Here is a 23582-nt window from a genome sequence, read left to right on the forward strand (position 1 = left end):
GATTGATGTCACACTATCTGTAATCCCTACGACTTGCCTGGGCTTGCAAAATCTCACTAACTGTCCTGGCTGGAGACAATACACAGCTCTTTAACCTGTGCTTAACACTCTCTCCACTCACATTGTCTGTACTTTTAAGACTTGATTACCTGTAAAGACTTGCATTCCAATCAATATTTTATAAATTGAGTTTGTATCTTTATACCCTATTTGTGAATAGAACTCCAACTCCCCTGACAAAGGGGCAGTGCTCCGAAAGCTGATGGCTTTTGCTATCAAACAAACCTGTTGGACTTTAACCTGGTGTTGTGAGACTTCATACTGTGTTTACCCCAGTCCAATGCCGGCATCTCCACATCATTAAATTTTAGGGACAAGCTTTGTTTTCTGCTCCTGTAACACCTGTATTTATTCACATATTAAGACTCAGTGATTTGTGAGTGTACGAGCAGCATTGCAGCACAGTGGTTAGTATTGCTGCATCATAGCACCAGGGACCCGGGGTTCAATTCCATCCTTAGGTGACTGTCTGCATGGGCTTCCTCCAGTTTCCTCCCACACTCCAAAGATGTGTGGGTTAGGTTGCTTGGCCATGCTAAATTGCCCCTTCATGTCAAGGGATAAATAGCCAGGATAAATACACGGAGTTAAGGTGATAAGGCCTAGGCAGGATTGATGTTGATGCAGGCTCGATGGGTTGAATGGCCTCTTCCTGCACTGAAGGGATTCTATGATTCTAGAGAGATCAAGTTGGGTGAACATTAATGCTTGCGTTTTTGCAACAATTCAACTATTTTTATTTGTTTCATGTCCATCTACAAATTTGTACATCAATTTCAATTACCTAAATGGTTTTAAATTTAATACTGTTTAAGCAGGCAAAGTGGATATTAAGTAACAGAACATTTTTTCATGAGGGTTTTGTTTCTTCGAATTAGGATGCACATTTTGGCAGATTGTCCTTCCCCTCAACACCCCCACCCCTAACACCTCAATGCCTAGCCAAGGTACAAATAAGCTAAAGTACCATCGAGTACATTCAGCCTGACTTGACCAACTCTATCACTAAAATTGTAAAACGTGGAACAAGCTAGCTTTCTAGGAGGCAAATAACCAAGGATGTTTCAGCTGCCTATGCATTGCTTTCTTCCACGTTAAAAATTAAAAGCACCTTAGCAGTCAGAAGAGCTAGGAGCAGGAGTAGGCCATCTGGCCCCTTGAGCCTGGTCCGCCATTCAATAAGATCATGGCTGTTCTTTTTGTGGACTCAGCTCCACTTACCTGTCCACTCACCATGACCCTTAATTCCTTTACTGTTCAAAAATGCCTAAAAGACATTCAATGAAGTAGCCTCAACCGCTTCATTAGGCAGGGAATTCCATAGATTGGGTGAAGAAGTTCCTCTTCAACTCAGTCCTAAATCTGCTCTGTCTTATTTTGAGGTCATGCCCCCTCATTCTAGTTTCATCTGCCAGTGAAAACAACTTTCCTGCTTCAATCTTATCTATTCCCTTCATAATCTTATACGTTTTTATAAGATCCCCTCCCCCTCATTCTTCTAAATATTTGGCCCAATATCTGGGCTCAGTTGTGGTTATCTACCTTGTGTGATTATACTCAATGATATGTGGTTATTGGTGTCTTGTAGTGGGCCTGACACACAAGCAAATTTGTATGTGTTATGTATGGATTATTAATTTCTGCCATACCTTATTGAAATGTATGGCTTGTGTGGTCCTTTCTAGTTTTCTAAAAGCTTCAACTTCAGATAAATTGACTGTCATTTCCCCTCAACTAGGTCTGCTTTTCTGCTGAACAGCTAATGGGAATTTTTGCAAATGGCAGTGAATCTGTTATTTCGAAAGAGCACTTCAACCAGATGAGCCCAGCAATTATTCAACAGCTGCTTAGTGGAGCTTGTCATCACAGTGAACAAAAATATGCACAATCCGTTGTCCTGCCAACCAACACTGAGAGTAAGTCACAACCAATAACATCGTTCTATAATTGACATCGCCACAATGGGAGAATCAATGTACACACATATCTTATTGTGCACTCCGTAGGATTGACCAAGCACTAGGTTTGCACATTCTTTCCAATTAAGTTCCCTGCCAGTCTTTCATGGATTCATTTGAAATAAGCAGCATTTCTGAGAGATCTGGGAGTAGAGGGCCTCTTCCCTTACTCTAATTTCTTGTACTTTCCCAGTCTGGGGCAAGCTATGACCAATGTTGATTACAAACCTAAACTTCAAAGCATTCAATTGTACCATCAGCGTATTAAAATTATTGATGGTTAAACTTTGTTACAAGTCACAGTCTGCCTGCCAGAACATACTACTCAGAACCAACATATAGGGCCCAGTTTATAATACTTCAGTACATCTGCTAAAATAGAGTTGGTGGCAACTGTGTACAAGCCATGATATGCTTTCCTGAACATTTCAGCAATAGACAAAATAGACTCAAATTCACTGTATAAATTCAGTGTTGAAAACAAATATAATGCTAGAAAACGTGCAGATGATGCTAAAATAGGTGGGAAAGCAACTGTGAAGAGGAGAAAGATTTTACAGATGGATATAGATAGGCTCCAAGAATGGGCCAAAATTTGGCAGATGGAGTTTAATGTGGATAAGTGTGAGACTGTCCATTTTGGCAGAAAAAAATAAAAGAACAAATTATTACCTAAATGAAATTGGATATAAAATGCATCTGGGCAGAAGGGTCTGGGTGTTTATGTTCATGAGTCGCAGAAAGTTGCTATTCAGGTGCAGCATGTAATAAAAAAGACAAATGGGAGGTTGGCATTTATTGCAAAGGACTGGAGTACAAAAGTAGTGAAGTGCTGTTATAATTGTATAGGGCGTTGGTGAGACCACATCTGGAATTTTGTGTCTAGTTTTGGTCTCCTTATTTGAGGAAGGCAGTTATTTGAGGTGGCATTGGAGGCAGTTCAGAGGAGGTTGACCAGATTGATTCCAGGGACGAAGGGGTTGATGTATGAGGTGAGATTAAACAGCTTGGGTTTATACTCGCTGGAGTTTAGAAGGATGAAAGGGGATCTGATTGAAGCATATAAAAATTTAAAAGCTAAAGATAAAATAAGTGTCGATCAAGTGTTTCCCCTTGTGGGGCAATCTAGAACAAAAGGTCACAGATATAGGCTGAAAGGTGGTAGATTTGAAACTGAGATGAGGATTACTTCTCGCAGAGGGTGTGAATTTGTGTAACTCACTGCCTCATTGTGCTGTAGGTCTGAATTGTTGAATGGTTTGAACAAAGCAATAGATAAATTTCTAATAAAAATAGTGATAAGAGGATATGGGAAAGGTGGGGAGGTGGATTTGAGACCAGGGAGAGATCAGCCATGAGCTGATTGAATGGGAATTAGGATCGGGGGGCTGAATTTGCCTTCTGCTCTGAATTCCTATGTTCCTAAATAGAATTGTATGTTAACAGTCAGCTATTTCAACCTGTTCTCCTAATGGAGTAGGAAATCTGAGTAGAATTGACTATCTTTCCAGTACAACTTTAGCCCCACAAATCATTAAAATTAATCTGTCTCTCACCTCTTCTAAAGCTACTGACTGTACACTTGTGTTAATATTTTAACACTCAATTGCAAAGACAATCCTTGAATGGTTATTTTATGAATAGCGCACTGGGTTAATGTATACATAAAACACATTTAAAAATCAAACCCTTGTCCCTCCTAATATAAAAGCAAAATACTATGGACGCTGGAATCTGAAGCAAAAACCAAAAATGTTGGAAAATCTCAGCAGGTCTGACAGCATTTGTGGGAGTCATGATGTGGAGATGCTGGCGTTGGACTGGGGTAAACACAGTAAGAAGTCTTACAACACCCGGTTAAAGTCCAACAGGTTTATTTGGTAGTAAACGCCACTAGCTTTCGGAATGCTGTTCCTTCGTCAAGTATGTGAGAGAGTTCTGACCACAAACAGGGCATATAAAGGCGCACACAGTTTACAGAATACTGATTAGAATGCAATTCTTTACTTATTAGAATGCGAGACTTGAATATCAAATTAGCTGTAAAAACTCACATCCTAATCAGCATTCTGTAAACTGTGTGTGCCTTTATAAACCCTGTTTGTGATCAGAACTCTCCACTCACCTGACGAAGGAACAGCATTCCAAAAGCTAGTGGTGTTTATTACCAAATAAACCTGTTGGACTTTAACCTGGTGTTTGAAACTTCTTACTGTGGGGACAGAATAGGCTCTATTCTCTACCTGCAGATACTGTCAGATCTGTTGAAATTTTCCAGTATTTTTTGCTTTTGTTCTTTATCCCTCCTTTTTGAAGGAACTCTTTTTTTTATGTGCAAAATAAGAACTCGTTCATGAATATCTACACAAAAAATTTTCACAAACTGAAAGCAAACATTTCAAAACATGGATAAAAACCTCTGAAAACATACCTTGTTAAAATCATTCCCAAACAGATAGTATTAGCAAAAGTAACAATTAAACAGTTGAATTGTGGCAAAGCTCAATTTGTTCACTAATATTCTTTGGAGAAGGCAAGATGCCTCCTTGGTTTATATATAACTCCAATCCCACACCAATGTGGTTCACTCTTAATTGTCCTCTGAAGTGACTTCAAACATGACTTAGCTATATTAAACATTCAGCAGTTAAACATTCAGCAGTTCATGAAGGTCCACCATTGCTATCTCCCCAGCGCAACTGAGAATAGATGCTCTCCTAGCAAGGGGCGTCCACATCTGAAGAAAGAAAAATTAAGAACTGGTTCAAAAATATACTTTCCAGGGAAGAAAATGCATAATTGAAAAAGAAGGGAAAGAAAAAATTGTAATTGAAACTGAAATTGAAATGCAGATTCATCAACAATCAGAAAGGGAAGAGTTGCTGTTCCATGCATTGATCCTTCATGCCAATGAAATATCTCCATTCATGTTGTGAACCAGGCTGTTATCTTTGCAGATACTGAGGGAACTATTGTCATAGAGTTACAGAGGTTTACAGCATGGAAGCAGGCCCTTTAGCCCAACTTGTCCATGCCACCCATTTTTTTAAAATCCCCTAAACTAATCCCAATTGCCAGCAGCTGGCCCATATCCCTGTATACCCATTTTACCCATGTAACTGCCTAACAGTTTTTAAAAAGACAAAATTATACCTGCCTCTAATATCACTTCTGGCAGCTTGTTCCAGACACTCACCACGCTCTGTGTGAAAAAATTGCCCCTCTAGACACTTCTGTATCTCTCCCCTCTCACCTTAAACCTACGCCCTCTAGTTCTCGCCTCCCCTACCTTTGGGAAAAGATATTGACTATCTAGCGGATCTGTGCCCCTCATTATTTTATAGACCTTTATAAGATCATCCCTCAGCCTTCTACGCTCCAGAGATAAAAGTCCCAGACTATCCAGCCTTTCCTTATAACTCAAAGCATCAAGTCCCACTAGCATTCTAGTAAATCTTTTCTGAACTCTTTCTAATTTAATAATAACCTTTCTATAATAGAGTGACCATAACTGTACACAGTATTCCAAGTGTGGCCTTACCAATGTCTTGTACAACATTGATAAGATATCCCAACTCCTGTATTCGATGTTCTGACCAATGAAACCAAGCATGCTGAATGCCTCCTTCACCACTCTGTCCCCCGTGACTCCATTTTCAAGGAATTATGAACCTGTATTCCTAGACCTCTTTGTTCTGTAACTCTCTCCAATGCCCTACCATTAACTGAGTAAGTCCTGCCCTGGTTCAATCTACTAAAATGCATCACCTTGCATTTATCTAAATTAAATTCCAGCTGCCATTCGTCAGCCGACCGGCCCAATTGATCAAGATCCCATTGCAATCCTAGATAACCTTCTTCACTCTCCACTATGCCACCAATCTTGGTGTCATCCATAAACTTACTAACTATGCCTCCTATATTCTCATCCAAATCATTAATATAAATGACAAATAACAATAGGCCCAGTGCTGATCCCTGAGGCACACTGTCGGTCACAGGCCTCCAATTTGAAAAACAACTCCCTACAACCACACTCTGGCTTCTGTCAAGGAGCTAATTTTGTATCCATTTAGATACCTCACCCTGAGATTTAACCTTATGTAATAACCTACCATTAGGTATGTTGTCAAAGGTGTTGTATTCCAGTATTTTCTGCTAACATTCTTATGCATACTTCATACTTTAAAATATGTCCACGAAGACCTTGGTATTTGCCTAGAGTCATTTCAGTTTGAACAGCTTCCATCCAGGCGATCACAGTGATACAGTGGCTAGCACTGCTACCTCATAGTACCGGGGGCCGAGGTTCAATTCTTGGCTTGGGTCACTGTCTGTGCGGAGTCTTTATGTTCTAATTAGGTGCATTTGCCATGCTAAAGTCTCCCTTAATGTACCCGAACGGAAGTGTGGCGATTAGAGGATTTTCACAGTAACTTCGTTGCAGTGTTAATGGAAGTAGATTTGTGATACTAATCAATAAACTTGAAACTACTGATCAAATAAAGAATTTAGATATAATGGTTTTAAAATTCAATCTAGCTGCATTTTAATTTTTTTTTGAGATGTGAGGAGTTTTGATGCAGCCACATTTATTATCCATCACTAGATTTCTCTGAGGGTATTAAGACCCTATTTGTGAATCTGGAGACATTAATGAATCATTTGGGATTTTCAACAATTTAGCCATTTTTATGTTTATCTTACGTCAGCCCACAGATTCATACATCAAATTCTGTTCCCCAGCTTGCACAACCCACCACTTGTGATGAGATTTTAATTCATAACTTCCATATTGCTTGGCCATTATCATAACCATCCAACCAATAACACCCCCCTGCTCCCCTCCAACAGAATCTGGCAATGGTCCAATCAGCTCCCAAAAGAATGTGAGGTGGGGGCTGACTTTGATGCAGTTGCTAAAAAGAATATAGATTTCAATTCTTCAGTGAGTTATTCCACTTTCCCACCTGAACCCCACTGATGAGATCTAAATTTGCCCTTCTGTAGATTGGTACACCTCACTTCACTGAGTACACAGCCACCGCTTCAGCATCAGGTCTCCTCCAGATCCATGACTGAGAACCCCACCTTTTCCCTGACTGTCATTTACTTTGTAAAAGGTACAAGGTAAATTCTCAGAAAGTTGCAAATTCTGCCAGTGGTATGCAGGAGGCCAGAGTACCCATCCTGCTCACAAACCTCACCTCATCTCCTCACCCTGACCATCACCCCCCCAACCCAAACCATCCCCCCAACCCAAACCACCCCCTGCCCACCCGCGCCCCCCACCCCCGCCGAGTAATTATTTCAGGCTCACGATTGCTACCGAAATCTAAACTTAAAAATTTGTGCATCTGGAGATTAATTCAGAAATGTCAATTATACTATTTACAGGATTATACATGACTCCTGTATACTCCTTATCCAGGTAATAGAGCCCAGAGCCCAAGAGGTCTCTGCAGCAACAGAAAAACTATTGAAGCTTGAAGAATGAATATCTGGGGACAGTTCCATTGTAGTTGCAGGAACTACTGTTTCTCATCTAGCATCCACATACTTGGTGCTATGAATAGCCTCTCAGTATAAGCAGATCAAAGTATTTGTATCAAGGAAGATTCGATGACAACTGAAATGTTCTTATTCTAACATAGACAGTGCCACTATCATGTGGTCCAATTATTCATTGAGCCACTTTGAACAGTTAATTATTTCACACAAAATAATCTATCAAAAACTTCAGTTTCATTTTATTTGTACAGGATTTTCTGTGGAATCTAATGCTGTTTATTTTTAAAAGGATTCCTGCCTCTGTTTTCCATAATTAGGGTTCAATTTTGGGTTAAAATACCTTTTATCATGCATCTTTTCATGTGGATATTTGCATTTTCAAAGTATTTTCATACACATTCAGGAATGCTAATTGTGGTCTTTTTTCTAGAATATGGATACAGCACAGTGGCCGTTCTGATCATTACTGTGAGCTCCATGTGTGGTATTACCCTACTTATCTTCAACTCCTGCAAGCAGGCATATCAGCTTATTCTGCAGCTGTTTGTAGGTATTGCCGTCGGAACAATGTCAGGTGATGCATTGATGCATCTTTTGCCCCAGGTACGTTACTGCACAAAAGTAACATTATTGGGTTGGCAAGATACTCCAGGGCATGGGAGACAGCAAAACTACCAACATCAAGGACGAGAGGGCACAGAGTTAAAATAATTGGCAAAAAGAAGCAAAACTGATCGGAGCAAAGACTTTTTCGTGCAGGGAGTGTTGATGGCTTGCAATGTTCAAGCACTGCCTGAGAGTGTGTTGGAGGCAGATTCAATTGAAACATTCAGGATGGAATTAGACTGGTATCTGTTAACGAAGAATCCTCAGGGAGAAGGTGGGAGAATGACGCTAGCTGAATTTTTCATTCGGAGTGCCGGTGCAGACATGGTGAATCAGATGTGCAATAATAGTGGTTAGCACTGCTACTTCACAGCTCCAGGGATCTGGGTTTGATTCTGGCCTTGGGTCACTATCTGTGCGGAGTTTGCATGTTCTCCCCGTATCTGTGTGGGTTTCCTCTGAGTGCTTCAGTTTCCTCTTACCATCCAAAGATGCCCGGGTTAGTTGGATAGGAAATTCTAAATTGCCCCTTCGTGTTGGGGGATTAGCAGGGTTACAGGGATAGGGCCTGGGCGCGATTGTCGTCAGTGCAGGCTCAGTGGGGCAAGGGCCTCCTTCTGCACTGTAGGGATTTTATGATTCAACTCTATAACCGGTCTGTCTTTCTGTGATCAAAGATCAAAGCTACGAGAAAAAGTACAGGGGAGGAAAATAATTTGACTTCAGTGGAAGTTCAGGATAGTTTCAGGTTGCACAACTGGCAAATGACAATCACTGATGGCCGCGCATACTTGGAAAATTAGTCCTTATAATTCTATGTTAAATCTGCTGCATGAAAAATCACACTGAAAGGGGAACAAATGTTATAGGTTTCTGCAAACAAAGACATTTTGGTTATGATTTTTCATTCCGTTGACAGAAACATAATGAAGAATAAAACCTGATTTGACCTGGCTTTGCATGTTTTTGCTGAATCAACAGGTTGTTGACTCAAGCTTGACTATAAACTTGAACAAGTTGCACTTGCTGCACTCTCACTTACTGTGCTTCAGTGCAGTACTAAAGGAGTGCCACATTGTTGGAAGTGCTGTATTTTGGGAGAAGTCCTGGGATAAATTTTCATTAATGGGTCCAGATCCTACAACTATGAGGAAATGCGGGGAACCCGCAATTGCCAACCTTGGGATCCAGAGGGTAATTTCTGTAGAGGTGGCCAATTATCGGGATCCCATGTAATTAAAAGTAAAGGTTGGAGGGTCAATAGGAGGCACTTCAACTCTGACACATTTCGGTGAAAGAGAGTGTGTCTCAAGATGGAAGGACCTTCTGGAGATTTTTTAGAAACTTCAAAAATGAAGATGGCTTCTGCTGCTAAACCATTATAATGGAGGGAAAACAACACCTGCAGCAAAGCCAGTGTGTTGGGAGGGAGGTCGAAACCAAGCAAAAGAGATCTGGCTTCTTAGTCTGCCACTGGGCTGCCTCTATTCATATTGCAGGATTCATTGCTGACCACAGCACTGCACACTGGTCTTGACAAGCACAGGAAGCATCTTGATTGGCTACATTCTGCTTGCAGGCATCCCCCTCCTCAATCAGACACTTTAAAAATGGCATCGGTGTGGGGCTATGCATGCTGACTGGTGATAAGAAATAACATCCAATTCACCTCCAGTCTTGCCTCTGCAGCTATTTAAATCAAGGCCTTGCACACTTATTCAATTGGTATTAGTTGAAGAAGAGCAGGGAGTTCTCCTAGAGTCTTTGCCTATATTCCTCCCAGAAACAAACCGATAAAACAACAAAGATGAAATTCTCATTAGTTCTTTGTGGGATCTTGTTCTATGCAATTGGGTTTATATAATGTGGATGAAACATTAAACATAATTTACATACAAACACAGCAGTGCAAACACAGCACATTGACTGTCCTGAGGTGATGATAAGGCATTGTATAAATGTAAGTTCTAATTATGGCCTTTAACTGATTTGACCTGTTTTGATGGATGAGATTTTATAATTCATGGCTGTAAAGTTTAATGAAACCATTTGCGGTGGCCAAAAATCTTCATCTCAGAGGGAAGGAACCAGGAGCAAGCCCAGCCCACAGGAGGTGAAGACTATAATGGATCTGCCTCAGTAACAATACTGAATGAAATGTGACACAGCCAGACCAGTCTACCTTTCTGAATTATACATGGAGGCTGATTGTGAAGGCCAGTTTTACAAAATGGTTCTGGAACATTTAAAAATCTGACCCCGTTCACGATGTTCCCAATTTTCACTGGAACGGTACAAGGGTGCAAAGGGTTTACTATCCATGCCCTGCACTCCAAGCCTTGTCGGTTCCATTGCAGGGTAACAACTCCTGCCTCTCTCACAACTCTCTCACCCGTGCAACTTTCAGAGTCAGACTGGTTTCTCCATGACTTGTGATCACAGACCCTCAGAGGTTTCAAAAACCATATCCTGAATTCAGGAAGCTTTAGAAAGACAAATTCAAAAAATCTTACCTGTCCCCACCTCTTACTCCCATGGGCTAACAATGCCAACTCCTGAACTCCAGCATTGTCCTTCATACTGTCCATGCCACCACATGTCCCTTCCATGTCCAAAATGTTCTGTATAGGTAACCAATGAGCCATATAATGAATGATAATGGCAAGTGTGGAACTACTGAGAGGAAAGCATCCATCCAAAACTGTTCTCTGAAAATAAATTATTGTTCCTACATTCCTACAATGTTATACAAGTGTCAAAAGACCATTGAAGTATCAATAACAGCGGTTTCAAACACTTCTCATTCCTTAATCGTGCCCAAATAATCATCGAGATATTGACAGAAAAGATCACAGGAAAAAGAACTTAAAGATGTCAATCGAGCAAGCCTCATTATGTATGCTTGGCTTTGAGCCAGGAAAATTAAAGCATTAGGTCAGAGAGGGTTTCTGTTTTTCTGTTCTGAAAGCTGAAGTGAATTGTTGATTTTGTCCGATTGACATATTTAAGTGGTTATACTATTGATTGAGACTTTTATAAGGCTGTGTGAACAGCAGTTTTTCTATCAAATGCAAATTTGGCATGAAAAGCATAAAGAGTCATGGGGGAAAGGTGGGGGAGGATGAGGGGATGTGAAGGGTGAAGGAGGAGAGTGGGAGCGCCTAACATTATCAAAGAGCATCCCATCTCAGCATTTGCCCACCTCATGGACACTGAGCTCTGAGTTGATTGGCCTCACATTATTCCACACCTGTCCCACCTCACCCTGAATAAAAATTCTGTTTACCAGAGCACTTTGTACTAAGGCAATTCCAGTTCCTCAGTAGCTAAAATGTAGACCTGAATGGAGCAGCAATGAATGCATATAGCAGTACAGCAATGCAAATACAGCAATGCAAACACAGCAATGCAAATACAGCAATGCAGAGAATGCTCACTGGCAACTGCCCGAATTTCAATGCTGATTAGTCGATTAGTGGCTTCAGAAACTCCAGCATAAGTCCCAAGACCCTGTGCTGACTCTCCCTTCCAATACAAATATTCTTGCTGATAAATAAAGCTTCATATCAATTTTTAGACCCATATTTGGATTACTAATGTGGAGACAATTGATTAAAAATAATCTGCTGTAGTTGTCATGAGATATAAATCAATGAAGTACTGTATACAGTTCATTAAGTGCGTACTTTTGTTCATCCCTCTTGTGTTAAGGTTCTTGGTCTACATGAGCATGAGCGAAAAGACACTGGTCATGGTCTTGAAGACAAAGGGTACATTTGGAAGATGCTTACAGTACTTGGAGGAATATATGCATTTTTCCTAATTGAAAAGCTATTCTCGCTCATATTGACACTAAGAGGTCAGGTAAGTTAAAAAAAGTTAACTGAAAATGTTAACTGAAAATGTCTTAAGTGCTTTTATCAAAAGAAATGTTCCTTCAACATTCACCCTTAATCAAAGCATTCCTGTGACTGATGATTACTATCAATTAATAGATGATATGCATATTTATTGTTTGATTTGATTCAATTTATTATTCGGTAATCGGCATACAGTGAAAAGTATTGTTCCTTGCGCACTATACAGACCAAGCATACTGTTCATAGAGAAGGTAAGGAGAGAGTGCAGAATGTAGTGTTACAGACATAGCTAAGGTATAGAGAAAGATCAATTTAATGCAAAGTAGGCTCATTCAAAAGTCTGATGGCAGCATGGACGAAGCTGTTCTTGAGCCGGTTGGTACATGTCCTCAAACCTTTGTATCTTTTTCCCGACGGAAGAAGGTGGAAGAGAGTCTATCTGGGATGCGTGGGGTCCTTAATTATGCTGGCTACTTTTCCAAGGCAACAGGAAGTGCAGATTGTGTTAATGGATGGGAGGCTAGTTTGAGTGATGGACTGAGCATCATTCATGCCCTTTGTAGTTTCTTGTGGTCTCGGGCAGAAGAGGAGCCATACCAAGCTGTGACACAACCAGAAAATCAAACATGAAAATCGAGTTGGAATGGAATTTGGCCACATAGTCATAAATGAATGAGGAGTTGAATGAGGAGTCTAATAAGTCTTTATAAGACCCTTGTCAGGCCTCATTTGGAGTGCTGTGCGCAGTTCTGGTCGCCACACTATAGGAAGGACGTAGAAGCTATTGAAAGGGTACAGAGGAGATTTACAAGGATGTTGCCTGGATTGGGAGGCATGCCTTATGAAGATAGGTTGAGGGAGCTGGGACTCTTTTCCCTGGAGAGACGAAGGTTGAGAGGCGACCTGATAGAAGTTTATAAAATGTTGAGTGGAATAGATAGGGTGGATTCTCAGAGGCTATTTCCCCGGGTTGAAATGGTCGCTACGAGAGGACACAGATTTAAGGTGCGGGGAGGCAAGTACAGAAGTGATGTTAGGGGTAAGTTTTTCACTCAGAGGGTGGTGAGTGAATGGACTCGGCTGCCGTCAGTGGTGGTGGAGGCGAACTCGCTGGGGTCTTTTAAAAGACTTCTGGATGAGTATATGGAATTTAATGGGATTGGGGGTTATAGATAGGTCTGTAGATTGGTAGGTGTTGATGTGATCGGCGCAACTCGTGGGCTGAAGGGCCTGTTTGTGCTGTAGTGTTCTATGTTCTATGTTCCAAGTATGTACTACCCTCTTTGACAATTTTGGCAGAAAATATGCCTGGGATGGATTTTCCCACTCAGCATGGAGAAATCAATATTGGGGTTGTTTTGGCTGCGGGGCAGGGGGGAGGCAGTGGTTGATGAGGAGGTGGAAAAGAAGCTGCAGCCAATGATTTTTGCAGAGGCAGGCAGCTTCCTAAGTCAGGGAGCCACTGGCAATGGTCAAAGAAACAAGCAGTATTTTTAACTCTCTTTCGTTCAACCCCACAAGTGAAAAGGGCGCACAATGCCAGGAGTGGGCTGATGTTGGAGGAGTGCCCAGATTGTCACTGCAATGTGATACTGGCAGGCTGATAAGTTTCATAGCATTTGTGACCAGCTGTCTCCACCCCGCTACTGAGACAGAATAACCGCTGGGCCTTAAACAGACAAAATATGCAGTTAACTTTCTCCAAAATTAAATACGTCGGATAGAATTTTCCAACCGCACTTGCCCCAAAACTGGAAAGGCCTGCCCGAGGTCTGTGGACCTTTCCATGGTCCACCCCTCGCCTGCTAGGTTTCCCATGGTGGGCGAATGGGAAAATTCTCTCCAGTGAATCCATTTAAAAGACATCTCTCCCACATAAAACATCAGTAAATCTCAAACAGGGGCTCTAATTTGTAATGTTATGTTTGGCACCACGGGCGGGATATTCCAATTTCACCTGTGCCCAAATCGCTGCAAGTGAGAATGGAGAATTTGGTGTTCCAGCCAAGACTCCATTCACTGCAGCAGCACTGGAGAATCACAGCCACAAAAGCGGTTGGAGACTGTTGGCACATATGTTCACCTTGATCAAATGGATCAGATATTCTATGTAAAAGTAAGAGAGTTGGTCATCATTGAGTTGCCTAAATAAAGGGTGACTTGACGTGAATATTCTCTGCAGAGCTCAAAGCTGCCTTAATCCTTTCCCACCATTCAACAGAAGAAAGGAGTAGATATATTTCTACAGTGGCAATTGTAGTGTGCAGCCAGTGCGTTTCCAGCTTGTAACGTGCCCCACAGGCTGTGGGCTGATTCGCAGCAGGTATTATGGACCTGCAGAATTTTATTCATTTAGCGAATGCAAGATCCCTAAGCCAAGCAGCATCTTCCGGTCCTGTTATGTTGAGTGTAAATAGGCCTCCACAGAGTCTATGGATTGGACATTCCTCAGTGATGTGGTGCATAGTTTGCTGTCTCCCACAGGCACATAGGGGGCTGGCACTAATGTCCCCTCTGTGGAAATTGGCCAAGCAGGAACCATGGATTGTCCTGAATCTGTTGAGGGTGGATCACTTTTCCCTTGGAAGATTGAAACCAGGCAGCTATTGGGTTGTGTTTGGGACCAGGTACTTGTTTGTCATGTCAAAGGTACCCATTCTTTCATCAAGGTTGAATTTGCATTTAAGTCCTGTGTGGGAATGTTTCTTCAGATCAGCCTTCATGATGGCAGTCGTATCTTGGGTGGGCTGAAGAGATCAGCATGATGTGACAGATGGGGGCTTTGCAAACTTTTCCTATCAGTTTTTGCTTTGTTGTAAGGGGCATGATAGCATCCAGCTGTGTGGCAATCGGGGTGGGTATCTGTGTGTTGAGCTCTTTATCGGCTTTTGCATTGTGAAGATGGAATAAGCTGGATACTGGCCAGAATTTTCCAGCCATTCAAGCTGCTGGGATCTTCCATTCCCGCTGATGGCACCTTCTGCCATAGGTTTCCTGACGGTCTAGGGTGGAATCAATGGGAAATCCCACTGACAGCGATGGGATTGGAAAATATCGCCGCTTGTGAGCGGTACGCTGCCTTGAAACATGTGGCTGGTGGGGAGGTGGGCCAGGTGGTGGCAGAGAATCTTGCCCACTGTGTTTGCAGTCACCATGTGTTGCACTATTGTTAAGGTTTTGATAAGTCCTCATTTTGGTCCAAGCAGGGGGCTTGAATCGTGAAGCAGATATCATTGGAAATATGGATTTTTGGTAGGTAGTTTTTGGGAGATCATTTGTGAACAAGTTGGAGCTGTTACTGAGCCTTGGGAGAGTAATCTACAGGGTAAAAGGTGAGCTGCACACAGCTTTGGGGACAGAGAGAAGTAAAAAATGGAGCAGCAAGCAAGATAAATGTAGAATCTACAATGGCATTTGCATCAGATTTCAGCCCCTGTCGAAAATCTATATGTTATCACCAAGTTTCTTCCAATTTTTACCTGATACAAACTTAGGATACATCTGAGTATTCCTCCAAGTAACCGTCTCAATTTACCCTTGGTTACTGGATGGATGGATATCAGTGACAAGAGACAATAGCAGCATTGGAATCTAAGCTAGTCTTATTTGCCCCCATTTGTATTCATGTTTGAAGCTCCCATTGATTTCTCATGGGGCCCTCTGGCTGAAAGTCAGGGACAGGTATCAGTGCAGCGGTAAGTCAACGCTGTCAGTTGCTGCCTGGTTTTATTTTCACGACTGCTCCCATTCCTGACTACGAGAAGGGACAGCTTGAAAATAACTCCTGTTGCTCTTGATTCCATCTAAATTAAATGAGGTATAGATGTTGGAAGTCATGTCGGAGTTTATATTAACCTCACCGAATTTTTGTTTCCCTTTCAAAATCAGCCATTTGCAAATGGACACTTGTCACATTCACACGACCTTCCAATGGAATCGAACCTAAATATCCAATCAGAAGGAGGCAAATCTATTTCAACTATGCAACTGGTAAGATACCCCTCCAATTAATGTTCATCTAATGTTATGTGATGGGTTAGTTAATAAAACACAACTAGAAAACTTAATAGGCTAATTTTACATGTGTCCACAATTTCCATGAAATATCGTACATCTGGACCACAGACTGAAGAAGAGGAACTACAAGGCAGTCCTCCTAAAGCACAGTGCTTCTGATTTTCCAAGTGGAAGGACAAATATTATACAAATCAGACTTGTTCCAAGCTGCATTCTCATTGCCGCGAGCGCTTTGCCAGGAATGAAAATTTACTCTAATAACTGTGAACTTTCTTGATTTGAGGGGTGACCTGGTAGAGGTTTACAAGATTATGAGTGGCATGGACAGAGTGGAAAGGCAGATGTTCTTGCCTAGAAAAGTAAAGTTCTGGGGGACATAGGTTTAAGGTGTGTGAGGAAAAATTTAGAATAGATGTGCAAGGCAAGTTTTTTACACAGAGGATAGTGAATGTCGAACGCACAGCCCGGAGAGCAGGAACAATAGTGGCATCTAAGGCGCAACTAGACAAATACATGAGTAGGATGGGAATGAAAGGATACGGATTCCGAAAGTGCATACGGTTTTAGTTTAGGCAGGCATCATCATCAGCGCAGGCTTGGAGGGCTGAAGGGCCTGTTCCTGTGCTGTACTGTTCTTTGTTTTTTGGTATTCTGTTTCCCACGTGGCAGTCGGACAAATTACATGACAAGCTGGTTGGTGGGAAATTCAGCAGTAGGAATCCAGCACCTTGGGCACAGACCCCACTGATCACAATGATGTGGAGGTGCCAGCTTTAGACTGGGCTGTGCGCAACAACAGGTTAAAGTCCAACAAGTTTATTTGGAATCGTGAGCTTTCAGGTGCAATGCAGAAGGAGGCCATTCGGCCCGTCGAGCCTGCACCAACAACAAACCCACCCAGGCCCTACCCCCACGTATTGACCCTGCTAACCCCCTGACATGAAGGGGAAATTTACCATGGCCAATCCACCTAACCTGCACATTTTTGGATGGTTGGAGGGAACCGGAGCACCTGGAGGGAACCCACGCAGACACAGGGAGAACATGCAAACTCCACACAGTCACCCAAGGCCGGAATTGAACCAGGTCCCTGGCGCTGTAAGGCAGAAGTGCTAACTATTGTGATACTATGCTACCCTGACCTCCACCCACCCATCATGGCAGGAGTTAATAGAGGCCAAATATCTTCCACAAGCCTTTCTGAGACTTGCCCTGACACATTCTGGACATTCATGGGAAACATCATTAGCTGAGCACACATGCAGAGAAATGTTTTTTGAGGAGGTAGCAGAGTCAGTATCATGACATTAAAACAAAAATGACATGACAGATAAATAAATCTTCCCAACTCAGGAACTGCAGTATTAACCTAATTTTACGTAGAATCAGGGTGTTTATATCATAGCATCAGGCCAGTTGGCCCAATTAAGCAATGCCAGTATTTATGCTCCACACAAGACTTCTCCTTACTCCTGCGTACCCCTAAGAGCATACATCGTTAGTAGTTTTTTATCCTGAAATGGTGATTTTTAAAAAAATTTATTTTCACAGGATGTGGGTGTCACTGACTAGGCCAGCATTTATTGCCTAGTCGCCCTTCAGAGTTTTATAAATAGGGGTATGATGTCTAAGATCAAAGTGGAGATGATAAGTGTGTACAAAACATGGTTTAGGATATAGCTACAGTGTCATATGAAAATTTGTGCATTCAGTATAGAGCAGATATAATAACCAGCAAAAGCATAAATCAGAAATTCACCAGGATGATACCTTAGATAAGACCTGCTAGTTTCAACTTTAGGTCAGAAGTGTTGCTCAATGTCAGAGCGTCCAAGTAGACAATGGTTTTGAGCCATCGCTTGCTGAGTTATGAGCCCAGCATGTGATTGTACCATTCTGCTACACCGATGACTTACTGACTGATGTGCTAAGGTTTTGCAATAAGATCCACAGTGAACGTTGGTTAATCTCAAAGGGACCTCTCCATTCCCAAGCCACAATTTTTCAATGAACAGAGAGGAGGATCAGATTTCATCATCGGGTAGTCCAGGGCACTGCCCCTCCACTAGTGCTGATGTGGAGATGTTGACGTCGGACTGGGATAAACACAGTAAGAAGTCTCACAACACCAGGTTAAAGTCCAACAGGTTTATTTTGGTAGTAAACGCTACTAGCTTTCAGAGTGCTGCCCAAAAGCAGTGGTGTTTACTACCAAATAAACCTGTTGGACTTTAACCTGGTGTTGTGAGACTTCTTACTGTGTTTGCCTCCACTAGTGCGTCAGCCTCTAGACACTGATCAAAAAACCGGACAGACCACACAATGCAATGATGGACTATAATATTAGAACAAAAAACAATACAGCACAGGAGCAGGCCCTTCGGTTCTCCAAGCCTGCGCCACTCATGTGCCCAGCTAGACCATTCGTTTGCATCCCTATATTCCCAGTCTGTTCATATAACTATCTAGATAAGTCTAACGATCCCAGTGTGTCCGTCTCAACCACCTTGCTTGGCAGTGCATTCCAGGCCCCCACCACCCTCTGTGTAAAATATGTCCTCCTGACATCTGTGTTGAACCTTGCACCCCTCACCTTGAACTTGTGACCCCTTGTGCTCGTCACCTCCAACCTGGGAAAAAGCTTCCCACTGTTCACCCTATCTATGCCCTTCATAATTTTATACACCTCTATTAGGTAGCCCCTCATCCTCCGTCTTTCCAGGGAGAACAACCCCAGTTTACCCAGTCTCTCCTCACAGGCAACATCCTGGTAAACCTTTTCTGTACTCTGTCCAAAGCCTCCACGCCCTTCTGGTAGTGTGGCAATCTTTGTGTCATCTGCAGACTTACTGATCACACCAGCTACATCTTCTTCCAAATCATTTTTATATATCACAAACAGCAGAGGTCCCAGTACAGAGCCCTGTGGAACACCACTAGTCACAGACATCCAACCGGAAAAAGACCCCTCCACTGCTACCCTCTGTCTTCTATGGCCAAGCCAGTTGTCCACCCATCTAGCTATCTCCCATTTTATCCCATGAGATTTAACTTTTGCAGCGGCCTGCCATGAAGGACCTTGTAAAACGTTTTATTAAAATCCATATAGATGACATCCACAGCCTTTCCCTCGTCAATCATTTTTGTCACGTCCTCAAAAAACTCAACCAAATTTGAGAGGCATGACCTCCCTCATATAAAACCATGCTGTCTATCGCTAATGAGATTATTGCTACAGATTTGTACACTGGATTGCTCCACACAGAGTCTTCTGAATCAATGCCACTTTCTTTAGCTTTCTTTAGCTCCTTTTTTCATTCTGATGAATTGTTGCAAAGCTAGTTACAGAAGTGGAATTATATTCTAAGATATAGAAACTTGTGGATAATTCCAAAATAATTTTAGCTTTGCAAAGTTACTGTAATACATCTGAGCTATTAATATACTCTGGAGGGAGTTACTTGCTTATAATACAATTGCTAAAACAAACATATATTTTTCTCTGTAAAAATCCATGTGGTTCAATTAAAATACTATTATTGTATAATGTTTGCAATTAGGTTTGAATCCATTATTATCAAGATGACTCATAATCATTTCCAAACAAATGATTTATTCATTTATGAAATTGCCTTCCTAAAATGTAAGTTAGCTCCCATAGGAATTAGATTTGCTATGATGCTCGAATTTTTTTCACACTTGTTGAAAACTATTGGCCTGGATTCTCCCAAAAAAATTCTAAGTTCCCAATGTGCGGGAAAATGGGTATAAATCCTGCTGTTTTCTTTAGCGTGATTTGCAGAATGTATCTCTAATGCTCTGTGCCCTAGAATGATTCACTTGGGAAATCTGTGGGTGAGGCCTATTCTTGCCCAAGATACCAGCAGCATAGCGCTGAGTGGGCCACTGCACATGTGTAGATCTGTCAGTGTGGAGATCAGTACATGCACTGTGGCCCCCCCCAAATTGCTGGCCTCCAGATTGCTGGCTGGCCCGATTGCTGGCCTCCTGGACTCCCTGGGACAGTCCCACTCCCCGCCCTAATGCCAATAACCAGACTCAATGTTTCTCACCCCTCCCCAACCCCACTGGCAACCCCGAAATACCTCACCTGGATGGCCAGTCCAGTGAACAGCGCCAAGGTGCCCTTTGGGCATTGCCAGATTGCCCCTTGGGCAGTGCCAGCGTGCCAGGTTGACACTGCCCAAGGAGCACATCCTCCCAACCCCTGCCCCCTATTGAGGGGGGCCTCAATAGCCTGTCTTCTCTCCAGTGTGGCTCGGTTGTCTGTTCCATCAGTGGGGAGCAAGGGTAAATTTCACTAGAGGGAACCATATACAGTGAGGCACTTGCGGGCCTGGAGAATTTAGTCCAGGGCTCGCCAATCCTAAAGAAATGGAGACTTCCAAATGATAATCAGCTCTGTGCCAATTTCTGACGCAAAGCTGATTATGCAAAAATATTTAGTTGTGGAGACACATGGAGGCCATGATGCCCAGCGGGAAACCTGTGGAACAGCCCCCGCTAATGTCCCCGGCCATCTGTGCTGTTTGAACAGCACAGCATGCTGGGAGAATCATCCCCATTGTATCATCTGATCCAAACTAATGTCACAATATTTATTGTCTCAACAATACTGAGTTTATCTAGTAAAGAAGATAGCATGACCACACAACCTCTCATACCTTCTGTAAACTTATCTCCTTTTTGTAAATAGGGAAATCCAGAAGATTCAGAAAATATTGAAATTCCTACAAACAATGCAATAAACACGATTGCTGAGAATGACAAGAGTAAGTATTACATTGTGAATTATAGCAGAAAGTACAAGTGTTTCCAATGTTTCACCTCTCTGACTATTAAGATGCAGGCCAGAAAAGGTGTTTTATGATGATAGCCTAGACCCTAAGTTTTTAACATTTGAATTTGGCACAAGTGACCAAAAGGTGTTTCACTCCAGATATGATTCAAGTGACCCACCAGGGAAGCTTTTATCAAATAAAGTTTATTTAGGGACACAGTTAAAATATAATAAAATTAGTTAGCATAACTTTTATCAATTACAAGATTCAAATGTGATACAGTCTCAACCTTCACAGCTAGCTATCTATGATGTTCCAAGTCAAACAATATCCCACAAAAAAACATCCTTTTATAGATTTGGTACAAAAAGCAAGTATGCTCATGTGGTGTGGATTTTCAGCTTTTTAACATTGCTGTGAATTGGTCCTTTGAATTTTGGATTAAATCTCTGTGACTCTGAGTGAGAGAGACTGCCTGCCTGCTTCCACCAGCTCCTAATAGCAGCTAAACCAAAACTAAAAACTTGGATTTTTCTGTGGAAAAGAAAAACCTGTTCTCAAGCATCACGTCACCTATAAATCATGCCCCATTCAGAAATTATGAAAGGATCATTAATTCCCAGGACACTGCATTAGTTCAGATTAAAAATGAACATTGCTTCAATAACTATTAGAGTAATTACAGGTAAACTGATGCTGACAACTTATAGGGCCTTCCAGAAACATCGTGCAAAGGTACGCTATTGTCACACTTACCATTTCAGTGAAGATGAAACTCAGGGATGTATCTGCTTGCCATTAGATTCTCAGCACACTATCAAATAATGGACATGTTTTATAAAACATCACCATTGGCTCATCCTATTAATGTACTAGGAATTCCAGGTCCTAAATCATAGTCACAAACTAATGTCGCAATATTTATTGTCTTAACAACACTGAGTTTATCTAGTCTTTGAGTTTATTATCTCATTTCTGCAACTTCCTGACTTGTTAACCCACCAAGGCCAACTGCAGATTAAAATAAGTGGCCCAATTTCTTCGTCACTGACAGTAAACCAAAGCAATTTGTAGCATCCTTTAATAACAATTGCCCAATCAATCTGTCAGTGCTTCATCATTACTTGTGACTGGATAGATAATGGCCTATTACTTATCAATGTAATTAAAAATGCGTTAGTTTTACATCTAGTTAAGTTTTTTTCTTCTTGTACAATTGAGTTTGTTCATAGGTGCAATGATTGACCGTACAAATTGAAGAAGACATAAATAAACCTGTTATTAAACATTTTGTTACATAAAGTTTTTTCACAACACATAACAAACTGAGCACTTGAGAAATACAACTCTGTGGTAGCGCTGCATCACAGTGGGATTTCATGTATTTGTAGTTTTGTGACCTGGTATCAAGAAATTTGGATAACACTGGAAACTTTTGCATGCTGAAAAATCACAAATATTTAATAATGATAAAGGAAGTGGAAAGTTTTTAAGGAGGAAAAGCTCATTCGCGTCATGTTGCCTCTCAGGGGCAGACTCAAACTGGAGGCTGCTACCTGTGCAACACATGTGATGTTCATCATTCATCTAATTGAAGAACTTTACATGGACCACGCAGGTCGTGGTGCTGTTTGGCCTGGGGGAATTGACACTATCCACACAAATCTCCGAAGAATTTAATGAGAAAAGGAAAATGAATTTTGCACAGTCAAAGGGTGGCATGGTGGTACAATGGTGGCACAGTGGTTAGCACTGTTGCCTCACAGCGTCAGAGACCTGGGTTCAATTTTGGCCTTGGGTAACTGTCTGTGGGGAGTTTTGCACATTCTCCCCATGTCTGCATGAGTTTCCTCCGGGTGCTCCAGTTTCATCCCACACTCCAAAGATGTGTGGGTTAGGTTGATTGGCCTTGCTAAAATTGTCCATTAGTGTCAGGGGAGATGAGCAGGGTAAATATGTGAGCTTATGGGTATTGGATCTGGGTGAGATTGTTGTCGGTGCAGGCTCGATGGGCCAAATGGCCTCCTTCTGCACTGTAGTGATTCTATGATTTTATGATTCTATGATCTAATTCTTTGAAATAGTTGCAATTGAACCAGATTTTTCTTCTCAGCTTCTAATCAATTTTGTTTCACATGTTCCAGGGCACTTAACAAATTAATTATCTTCTCACATTTAAAAAGATACAGGTGTAGTATAGTGTTTGTATTAATCATTATTATTGTTGAAATCACATTGTAATATTAATGACAAATGCTGTAATTTGTTCAAATCAACTTCCTTGGTGCTATGTTTTATCAATTATTATTCTGCAATATTCACGTATGTGGATGAAAGTCATGTAAACATGACGTGAGTAATTGTTAAAATAATCATCTAGTATTGTATTTAACTTAAAAATTTCTTATTAGTGCCAGGATATTGAAACTCATAAGAAGTATCAGTTTTGATCCTTTTAGAAAGAGACATGTCAGAGTTCATCAAAAAGCAGAATAGTGTGGGTGCTAGAAATGTGAAATAACAGAAAATGCTTGGAAATACTCAACAGGTCAGGCTGCATCTGTGGGGAGAAGAACAGAGCTAACAGGTAGGATTCTCCAGACATTATCGCCAGTGAGATTCTCCAGTCCTGCTGCAGTGAACAGCGATTTGGCTGAGTGCCAAATTCTCCCTGTCAGTGGCAGTGGGGCATGAAAGGCAGGAGAATTCCAGTTAACTTTTCTAGTCAATGACCTTTCATCAGAACTGGAAAAAGTTAAAGATATTAT

General features: G+C 41.6%; 1 protein-coding gene across 1 annotated transcript in view; it reads left to right on the forward strand.

Moving 5' to 3' along the window:
* The window catches only part of LOC145361432 (zinc transporter ZIP12-like), a 57126-nt gene that overhangs the window by 16750 nt on the left and 16794 nt on the right, over positions 1-23582 (forward strand). The window contains exons 6-10 of the mRNA XM_080217227.1: positions 1799-1976; positions 7960-8132; positions 11847-11999; positions 15884-15985; positions 20730-20805. Of these exons, the coding sequence (XP_080073353.1) occupies positions 1799-1976; positions 7960-8132; positions 11847-11999; positions 15884-15985; positions 20730-20805 (682 nt within the window). The remainder of the gene's footprint in view (positions 1-1798; positions 1977-7959; positions 8133-11846; positions 12000-15883; positions 15986-20729; positions 20806-23582) is intronic.

Source organism: Carcharhinus amblyrhynchos, chromosome 2 (assembly GCF_965287045.1).
Source record: "Carcharhinus amblyrhynchos chromosome 2, sCarAmb.v2.hapA, whole genome shotgun sequence".
Classification (NCBI taxonomy): domain Eukaryota; kingdom Metazoa; phylum Chordata; class Chondrichthyes; order Carcharhiniformes; family Carcharhinidae; genus Carcharhinus; species Carcharhinus amblyrhynchos.